The sequence below is a fragment of the Cariama cristata genome, unplaced genomic scaffold, assembly GCF_000690535.1.
Source record: "Cariama cristata isolate BGI_N322 unplaced genomic scaffold, ASM69053v1 scaffold1596, whole genome shotgun sequence".
NCBI lineage: Eukaryota > Metazoa > Chordata > Aves > Cariamiformes > Cariamidae > Cariama > Cariama cristata.
In genome coordinates this window covers 32,704-43,253 of record NW_009622525.1, presented here as the reverse complement: position 1 = coordinate 43,253, position 10,550 = coordinate 32,704, and the positions used below count along the sequence as shown (strand labels likewise).

At 43.5% G+C, this 10,550-nt stretch overlaps 1 protein-coding gene across 1 annotated transcript in view; it reads left to right on the top strand.

The window, feature by feature from the left end:
* Nucleotides 1–3,790: 3,790 nt before the first annotated feature.
* Nucleotides 3,791–10,550, top strand: part of LOC104163363 (p53 apoptosis effector related to PMP-22-like) — a 14,886-nt gene continuing 8,126 nt past the window's right edge. Inside the window, exon 1 of the mRNA XM_009702354.1 lies at nucleotides 3,791–4,105. Within this exon, the coding sequence (XP_009700656.1) occupies nucleotides 3,895–4,105 (211 nt within the window). The 5' untranslated portion in view covers nucleotides 3,791–3,894. The remainder of the gene's footprint in view (nucleotides 4,106–10,550) is intronic.

Genomic DNA, 10,550 nt, shown 5'->3' with positions numbered 1-10,550 from the left:
CAACCTAAACAATTCTATGATTCTATAGACTCCTGACAGCCGCCCAAGGGAGGTACAGACCCCCACAGTGGTTATGAATGTCCGGAGCCCATCTCAGCTGGTAACTGCATCGTGACTTTACAGGACACTCTTGATTTCAGCCACTTGCCTGGGGTAGGTGATCGACTGGACTCATCAAACTTCTACAGAGCATCTGTAAGAAATAACAGGGGATTAAACCTTGTTCCAGTTTAGAGCCTAGCCTGAAGAAACCATGTCCTTTAGCAAAAACTAGCTGAAAATGAAATCCACTCTCAGGCACACAGAGACTTTTGCGTTTTCCTAATACGGTCTTGAATTGCTCCCATAAATAACAATTCTGGATGCAGCCTCATGTTTGCAACTCGGCTGTTAAAACTTTCACTTGTGATAATCCACTGGTTTTGCACATGTACCCTAGCTAAGGAAAGGAAGAAATTGCCTTCTCAGCCTAGGCGTTTGTCCCGTTGAGGCAGGCCTGCTTTACCAACACATGGTCAGCAGATGCTGTCAAGTCCTGTTCAAGACGCATTTCCAGTATCCTTCTAATTAAGGTAAAGGAATTGTAGCTCGGATTATCCTGTGAACACTTTTGGTGTCTAAAGGTATTTTTCTACATGTGCTTACTATGGGCGAAATATTAGCCACCTTGAGAACACTATTGCCTTGGTGCCCAGGTGACGCTGGGTACCGAGAGTGACCACAAGGTACAATTTAGCCTGGGTAGGATTTGGCCGAGTGAGTTGCATCACTGTATAGGTTGTGCTTATAACAACAACTGCAGTGCGATATTCCAGTGGCAAGGCAAGGTGCAGCCCTCTGCAAGGGGAAACGGCAGATTGGCATTATTCGAAAAAAAGGACCTATGGTTGTAAATGGATTAATAAAGATAATAATGATAGTCATAAGATTTATGGTAGCTCATGCAGAAAATGCTTCTCAATTGCTCAGCATGACTTGTTAGATATAAGACAGCATACAAGAGAATGGATCATGAAACAGTCTTAGCAAAGCTTTTAAAAACCAAACTCTGGGGAGTTCTTGTTTATGAGTGGTATGAATATCAGAGAATGAAAATGCGCTTGTTGCAGAAGTCATCAACATGCACCATAGCTGGTCAGCCCATGCCAATCCAGTCCTTTATATAGCTCAGCTGACCCCGTCAGCAGACTAAAGGTGGATGAAAATGTGCTGCCAATCATTTGTTAGCTGCTTCTTCCACTATGAAAACCATTTGTATCTTGGCTGAAAAGGGCACATTTTATTTTTTAGCTCTAATGCCATAGAATTGTTTGTTTTATCAATATCCTACTGCTTGGTTACTTCAAGTAGCAATGAAGATTTGTTAGGAATATTTTCAGATATAGAAAGTGCACTACAGTCTAACAGTTTAAACATTGATAACATGTCTTCATTTTCAACAGATGATGTTGGTGTTAACCAGGAGGGACTATCCCCAGATCCTGGAAAAGGAGAATGAGCACTTGCTTCCATGTAAAGACCCAGCTTGTATGCCGCAAAAGACAAAGCACGTGGAGGGTAAGTCATCACTTCAAATCACAAACTCCTTAATAAAAGTTTCCAACCATTTTCCTCTGTTTGCCATAGGAGTATCAGAATTACATGAGATACTTCGCTTTGTTGCCTTTGAATACATCTCCCTCTCTGCTGTTCCCGGTATCACAAATTACCCTTGTGCTGAATGTGAAGATTGTGTGTAGTTCTAAGTTACTTAAGGATGACAAAGATGGGCAAGACGCAGAAACACCCGCGGTGACTGAACACCACTCATCTTTCTTTCACAGCATGATAAAGTATTCTCTGGTATCATCTGGCAAATGCTAATATTTGTGATAATATGCATTTGTCCATAGGTGAGTTATAACAAAAACTGATGACAAATCCTTCAGTCAGAAATGCCTACCTGAAACATGGCTGAGCATTCAAAAAGCTGGCCAGAGGATTTTATTCCTCAACAAATGCTGGCTCTCAAATATCTGACAGTGCCTGACTTTATACTGGATTTCAGCTACAAAATTGCTTTAACTTGATTTGGCTATTTTCTCTGAGAAAAGAACAAAAGGCTGAGTTTTTAGAAAACTGTAACTTTGTGAAGGATTAAAACTTAGCAAGAGATTGGATATAGACAGCTGAGTGAGGGCTTAGCTACAGTCTGCTGCCACATGCATGAGAGTTTCTGAAGCCATCTTTTAAAAACCATTAATATCGAAATCTGTGTTCTCTCAATCTTTTGGAGTTCATTGTGCCCATTTCTACTTCAGCTGTGGCAACAGAAAGAATATGTGTAAACAGACTTGAACAGCTTGCAGGTACCAGCATATTGCACTAAGGGTGAGCTTCAAACAGTATTGGTTTTAATGTAAATATTTTTTAAAATCATGCATAAAAAATGATATATTGCAGTGTTATAGAACTGGTAAATGGCATTTTAAACATTATGTTTAGGTTAACGATAACTGAATTTGTGGATAGCACAAATGTGGACCACAAGGGAAGACACATTCTAAGGAAATGGTCGTTCCCTAAAGTGTGCTTTACAAAAAATACTTGAGGTTGTCCCTTATTTCCAACCCAAAACAGCATCTGAGGCGTCTTCATAGTTGACTTTTGCTTTCAGCGACATTCAAATTCAACGGCCAGATGTGTAGAAATGCCTCCTGCTCTCACAGAGACTTGTTGAAGGCTCCTGATGGACCTCTCACCCCCGCAGGGACATGGGGCTGTGTCTGTACTATGGGGGAGCTGCTGGCGGGATGCTGCAGATGATAACCAGAATTGCACCGGCTACAGAATGAGAGGCAAAGCAGCCACACCACTGCTAATAAGCTGTCTCTGATTAAAGTTAAGGCACGGTGTCACATTAACCCATTCAAATTACTTTCATGACGGAGCTACTACCTCTTCACGGTGCTGCAGCTCATTGCTGTGGATGTTCCAGTTTGGGTCCGTGCAAGCTCAACACCTCTTCAGGCAGTCCCCTGTACAGTGTAGCAATTCAACGTAAATTATTAATTTCTTTTATTTAGGCCATTACTGACAGCTGGTCTCCGTGTTGCCCTCGCAGCAGGCTGCAGACAGGCCCCGACAGGCCCTGGCGCAGGGAGTGTTCGTAAGGCACGGTCAAACCAAAGCTCGGTTTTTCTTCTCCCGCTAAGGCTATATCCAGACCATACTACATTTTAAATGATAAACCTCGTCAGTTTTTTTTTACCCTTGCAGCTATGTCCCAAAAGGGGAAGGGAGGGCAGTCACACATTCTTTATTGTCTTAGCTTTATAGCAGCTAGGGGAAATTTTTTAATTGTAAAAAATAAGGTATAATTTTATTTTTAAATGGAGCCCGAGAAAGGCAGCTTTCAGCCTCCAGGTGGCAAGTTTCAAAAGCAACCATGCTCTAATGCAAACAGTTCGCTGGCTTGTCTCCTGTTTTCACCTGCCAAAATGCAAATCCCTTAGGAGACAGAAAGGTGTAAACCCAGCTGTGAGATGTTCCTGCTGGTGGGGAGTGGCAGGAAGGAAAGCGTTAAATGCCGAGGGTAAACAGCACCCGGTTTGTTACCTAGTCAGCAGGGCAGAGAGGATCCCACAGCTAAACCCAGCCTTGCAACTTCTCCCCGGCTCAACTCCAGCTCAACTGGTTCTTGCTCAGCAGCAGCTTACTCATCTGAATCTAGGAGGAGCTCCCTCCTTCCCTCCCTCCCGTGTCTCTCCTGATTAAAAAGCTTTTCTCAAACATCTGCACATGCGCTCGTAGGCACCGACGCTCCCTTTCCAGGAGCTTTGCAGAAGCACCCGTTGCTTTACGTCGCTGAGTTTGTGGCAGAGACGGCCATCCACGTCCCACCAGCCCTGAAAGATGGTGAAGTACGGCCTTGACTACACGCGGTGCCGATGGATCCTACCCCTGCTCCTGGGCATAGGCGTCATCTTCGGGATCATTGCGCTGGCGGGCAGGGGCTGGCTGGAGTCGCAGACCTTGCCCTACGTGCACCAAGCGTCGTTGTGGGAGAGCTGCCAGAGGCCTCAGCAGGGTGGGGAATGGACCTGCGAGTCCCTCATGGGTTACGGTAAGCGCCTGCAAGGGTGGTGGGGAGCAGACCCTGAAGCAGTGGGTCACATCTTCGAGCTCGGCTTCCCTCAGCTCTCCTAACCGTATCGCCTGATATCTGGCATTTATATATGAAGTTATGGGCAATAGGGACTGTCAATGAAATACATTAAGGCTTTTGACCAACAGGATGAAGAAGAAAAATGCCTTCACCCCTGTGCAGAAAGAAATCCGGTTGCTTTAGATGCTGGGTTGCATAGTACCCACACGTGGTAATGTACCAGTGCAGAAAATACTACACCATTTAAGGTTTTTTCCTCTATAGAAGAAGCTAGTAACCTCTTATCACTAATCACTGCTTTCTAAAACCTAACAGCTACTGCTGATCAAATGTCCAAACAGCCAGTTGCGTGGGTAAGCCTGGCACTAGTGTGATAAGCCAGTCCTAAGTGCCAGCAAGAAATGGGGAGGTAAAAATGTAAAATGGTAGGAAGATATTCCCAGGGAGTGTCAGGCTGCAGAATGCTGTCCTGAAACTGCTCTGGTAGGTGGGTTGTGTGAAGGAGTCTCCTTGTGATTATGGAAGAAAGCTTTAAAAGATGAATGGATTTCTTGTTTGTGCTGAGTTTTCGTTAAGTATGCTATTAAATATGTTGACCCAGGTGCACTTTTCAACTTGAAAAGATGTAAACCACTGAGTCTGGGAGAACAGGCCAAGGGAAGGATCACTCTAGATGTGCCCTGTTTCTTTTTTTTTTTCATTTTTTTTTTTTCTATCTATCTACTATTGGCTATGGTCTGAAAGAAGCTATTATGAGTGATAAGATCTTAGCCTGAGCCAGGAGGAAAGTACAAGCATTCTTACAATTTATGCTAATTCAAATTAAAAGGAAGAACATTTTCTCTACAGCTCAGAATCTCAGCTGCTCTTGTTGAAAACGAGTGTAAAAACACTTGCAGAAGCAATCTCAGGTATCATTTATTACAGCTTTTCAAAACTATTCTACAAAGGATACACAGTCAAACTCTGTCTTCTATGCACAAAATTCAGCTGTAACGAATTAATTGTAGCAGGCCTTTGTGAGCATAGGGCTGCAGGACAAAACCAGCTCCATTAAGCATCTCGGAGCTCCTGCATTAGCTGCATGGCTGGGCATAGACCAAGCCAGCAAATTGGCCTCTGATACATGGCACTGGAGAGCAGGAGAGCAACCGTGATGCTCAGCGAAAGGCTTCTCAGTCCTGAGTCTCCATGAAAAGTGAACTTTCCTCCTGATCTCCAGGTTAGACCCTATCCATGTCATGAATGCCAACTTTAACTGGACAGAAAAATACTAAGAAGTTTCACCTTGCTTCTCTTGATAATACAAGAGAAGTTTTACCTTGCTTCCAGATCCTACATGGTTGTTTGGCATTTCACTTCCTTCCTTATCCCGCCTCACTCTGACATGCCTAAATTCTGCAGTTGTGTGCAGTTTCCCACTGGGCAGCATCTACAGACAAACCAGGGACGTCATCCTCTATGTGGACTGTCCTGCAATGTCTGGGGTTACCATGAATCACATCCACAGTAAGTCCAGCACTTCTAACGCAGAAATGTTGGATGCAGTACACACATGCAGAATATTCTCTGGTGTGTACATTGGAGAGTCTGCTGATGCTTCTGAAAGCATTAGAAACTCTGCTCATCTGCTGCGTGGCTGCATTATGCTCTCAGTGGGCATGCATCTGTCATTTGACCTCTTCAAGCTTACTAAATACCCAGAAAACCTAAGCAAATCCTCAAAATCCTCCTGGACAAAATTTCCAAATGGAAAAGGAAGATCTGTCTGCGACAAAGGAGTCATTTAGCCAAGGGGAGAATATGTAAAGCCTGTATGTAAAAACTGTGTGCATAGGTCAAGTAACAGTGGATTCTGCTGCCAGGCTTCTGCCTCTGCGAGATGATGCCACCACAATGTAGATCTCAGCCATTGCAGGGGTGGGTTACCCCTGACCGTTAAGGATGCAAACTCATGTCACTGTCCTGATCCTTTCCAGCCCCTTCCTTCAGACACCTTCTCTCCAAAGGTGGGATGTGTTCAGATCCAATCCTGCCCTCCATTTTTCCTGTCATTCTGTCCTTGCTCAGTTGGGGTGGGGTTGGGATTTTTCTTCCAGGGCTCCTGCCTTTCGTGGTGCAGGGTGCAGGTGCCTGATGCTGGTCTTGAATTCCACCCAAAAGACCAGGCCACGAGATAGCATCTCACTTGTGAGCATCCAGGTCTTGTGCTGAGCCTGATTCTACCTTCCTCCGTGCCGAAACAGGGTTTTAATAATTCTGGGATTACATGTACCTGCGGTGCTCCAGAAAGGTCATGGAAAACAAGCATTCAGCATCATGTTCCGTGGGATGTTTAACTTTGTCTTGTGCCAAGCTAAACACAATGCTGAATAAACAAAGTGTAATTACACACCTTCCTAAGCACAGAGACAAAAGATGTGATGTAAACAGAAAGGACAGAAGTGTTTTACATCTTTCCTGAGATGGGCTCTCTCTTTTCCTCCTCTATTCCATAGTTCCCATCTTGTTTCCTCTGGGCTTTACTCTCAGCTCCCCTGCCCAATCTGCCACAGGCTGGGGAGGTTCTGAAATTCGGTCTTCCTGCGGCGATGGTTTCACTGACATACGTTATGTGCATGTGTACCCCAGCAGCTGCCAGCAAATATTCTCAACATGACTTGGACAGTGTAGCTGTCTTAATCCACTACAGACATCTTCATCCTATCATAATTAGGTATAATTGTAACATTCTTGCAAGTTGCTCAATATAATGTGCAAATTCAAATCAAATTCTCCATGTGCAGTGTTTGTAATTCCACTTGAATCTCTGCTGTTTGGCTTAACATATGTATATACACAGACAGAAGACAAAACCCCAACATCATTGAGGTCAGTCGGATTGGAAGGGAAGGAGGGTGCATGTTTCATTGGTTGCACCGGTGGAGTTTGGAGTCTCTGAATAGTTGCTTAAACTGGCAGAATTAAAACCTCACCACAGACAAGAGGCCTGTACAATTTTTACTTTTTTTTTTTGAAAGCCAGTAGAGTAACTCCACTGATGCAGTTATCTTCTCTGAAAGCATCTGCACACCCTTGGTCTTTTGCAAAGTTTATGAACTCTGTGGAAAGTGAGAATATGAAGAATTTGTACACTCTGTTATCTTCCCCAAGAGTTCAGATCTTCTGCTTTAACCATATAACACTGATCTAGACTTTATCAGAAGTCTTTTGCTTTTCAAGCATATTTAGCTCAAATAAAGAGAACTTTCTAGGAAAAAAATATCTAGTGCATTAGGACACGTACTTGAAATGCATGGAGTTGAGGATGAAGGACTGAGAGATGCAAACTGTAGCTCTGCAATGTTCTGGCACTTGGACCAAATAAAGGTCTCACGCTTATAACATACTTGAACCTTTACAAAGACGAAGACTTTTTGGACAGATAATGAGCACAATACAGAATGTATCTGTCTGGGACATGGCTGAGCTTGCAAAGAAAAGGCAGAGGTTAAATCCCTTCATGAAGCTGGCACAGCACTCCTTTGTTTTTCTTGATTTTTGGCTGTATAACCTGTCTTGAACAAGGTGTGTCTCGTAAACCTGAAACACTTATTCAGTGTGTTATTTATTCCACTGCAGGCTTTGAAGATGTTTAGACATGTGTGGGTTTGGTTGGGGGAAAATAACTGTTTTTATTTTCTTAGTCCCAATGTGATGCACAATAGGATGAAAAACTTGTGGCTATACTTGTCCCATCTTATGTCCTACCTGGCCCTGCAGCTCTTCCACGTGCAGATGCTGCCATCAAAATACCTGCAAGCTTAAAGCTCTAAATTTAGGTTGAAGTGGTCAGCTCATTTGCATCGTGCAAACAGAGATCTTGGGGAAAAAAAAATCAGGAAAAGGCGTTTTCACATGACAAGTGGAATGCAGCTCTTCAGTTAATTTCACATCATAGTATTCAATCAATCACAGCTTTTTCCTAGGATGTGTGGATGGTTTAGCGGCTGTGGAGATTAGTGGAGGGATGCATGATTTTGCCATCTGGAAAGCACACCTTGCATCTTGTCTCCCAGGCAAATAAAGGGTAACTATGTTCTAGCTCATTCCAGTTTTATTTTGGTCCAAGAATATTAATGCAATACTATAAGATAGGATGGCAAGTATAATATGATTATAATCAACAAAAATTACTTAAAATAGGGCAGCAGATGAGTATACCTACAGGGTAAGTGAAAGAAGGGAATGCTGCAAAAGGTAATATCCTCCTGAGGAAAGAAATATTCTGTTTTAGACTCATAAGAACCCCACTGCTGAGTAGATTTTCTTCCCTGTTTTGCCTATATCGGCACTTGAGTCTGGGGAATCTTTTGCTATGATGAAGCACCATTTATTATTCTGGAGGAATAACAAAATGGAAATCACTTTCTAGAAAAATCCCTAGCCAAAGATACAACCGTGAGGTGCACAGTATGGTTGGGATCAGTCTCCCAGCAGCAAAGGACCTCTCTTGGTACTACACCTACCACTGGCCTTGCACTGCCGGCCCCGCAGCTCTCCCTCTGAAAAACCAACTTCTCCAGTAGACCAGCAACTCATCACACCCACGGCACAGACCAGACACCAAGTTTCCCCATTGCCACTCTGCCTAGGTAGAACTGTTTTGCCTTCTACCACGTTCCCATCACATCTGACGGCCAGCACCTAACCCCAGGCGTGGGGAAGCCCTCACTTGCCTCAAGCTGAAGCAAGCACCCGGAGCACGGTGACACAGGAGTATTTCCAGAGGGATGGGCTGGGAGACAGCCCCTCTCAGCAGGGCCTGGGAGGAGGAGCAGGCTGTCCCGGTGGCTCTTTGGCATCTGAGGGTGTCTACACATAGGAATAGAAATGAAGCAAACAAGTAACTGTGCTTTTGATGCAGTAACCAGCTCAAGTCACGGGACCTTTATTGCAGACTTTCCCTGAAGTCAAGGTTCTGCACATAAAGGCTTTTGGAATTTGGTAAAATTCAAGTAGATTTAGAAAAGTGTCCTTGCACGTGGGAAATAAAGGCTGGGGAGGTTTCTGACCAGTCCAAGGAAGCCCATGGGAGAGCCTAGGGTGGAGCCCAGCTCTGTGCATTGCCTGGATTACGGGGCAAACCTTGACTCCTTTGACATGGAGTGAACTGAAAACAAAAGCTTGTTGCTGTTCCTGCTGCATCGTAGCGTGCAACAGTTATATTTATATATGGTGATTACCTGTAGTTTTAATGACAGTGTATAGAGAAGCACATCATTTCCTAAGTCATCGGTCTCCTAAAAGTGTAATGGTACTTGGAACTAACCAGTGAGATGTGAGATTACATGATTATTTACTTAATAATGTAGAATATTCAATCATTGTTCAAAACTTAGAATGCTAGAAAATACAGGCTCAATGAAATGTATATAGCAATGAAAATATCAGAACAACAATGTATTTAAGGAACTCTGATGGAAGAAAGAAAGAACAAAATTGATTTTTCCCCAGTTTGTAGGAGACACTGAAGAGGTGTAAGAGAAGAGAATCAAACCCAGAGCATTTAATTACCGTCGCAATTTTCATTCCTCATCTACAGTTGCTAACATGCTTTCCCTTGTAGTTTTAGGGTTTGTCCTTTTATATGTTTAGTGACAGATTCATTTAATCAGACTCTTTTCAGTAATAGTTATGCTCTTCAGCAATTAACGCCACAGAGAGCAATTGCAGATGGCATCCCACTGTTTATTATCCAACCTTCATTTAATAATTACAGTTAAATTGGGTGGAAAAATAGCAATCGTGTGGAGGGTTCTCATCTCCTCATCAGGAGATACAAACTGCTGGTGTTGAGGACTTCATGAAGATCCTCAACACTTTGCATCGGCAGGACCTTAAGTCCTCGAGAAGATACCATTCACTCGCACACAGAGGAGGCATCTTTGTTGAAAATGTGTGGAAACTTGTGGCTAAACTCTCATTTCTCTTCACCTCATCTCTTCCTCTAGCTTATTGAGGTAATCTGATACAGCAGGGCTATAATAACCTCTCTGTAGTCTGAAAGGTGATAAGGGCTGCAAGATGGATGCCAAATTCCACCGTAGGGTTAAACAGTCAGGTTGGTTAAGTAGGAAGGGCGTTACGCGGGAAAAGAAACAAAACTCTCAAAACACTCTTTTTTCACCTTTCCATATCACTTCTCACTGACAGCTTGCAAGGTTCGAAGCAACCTTGAACACATTGAGTCAGGGAGTATTGTAATGCCATGTTTCTTCTTTGTCAAGTACCATTACAAAAATCTCTCATCGGTCAAAACTTCCCGGGAACTCAAGGTAGTTTGTGGAGTGACGATGGTAGCCTATGTCCTAGAGGTTTCTGACTTCCTTCTACTGGTACTAATAACACTTCACATCACACG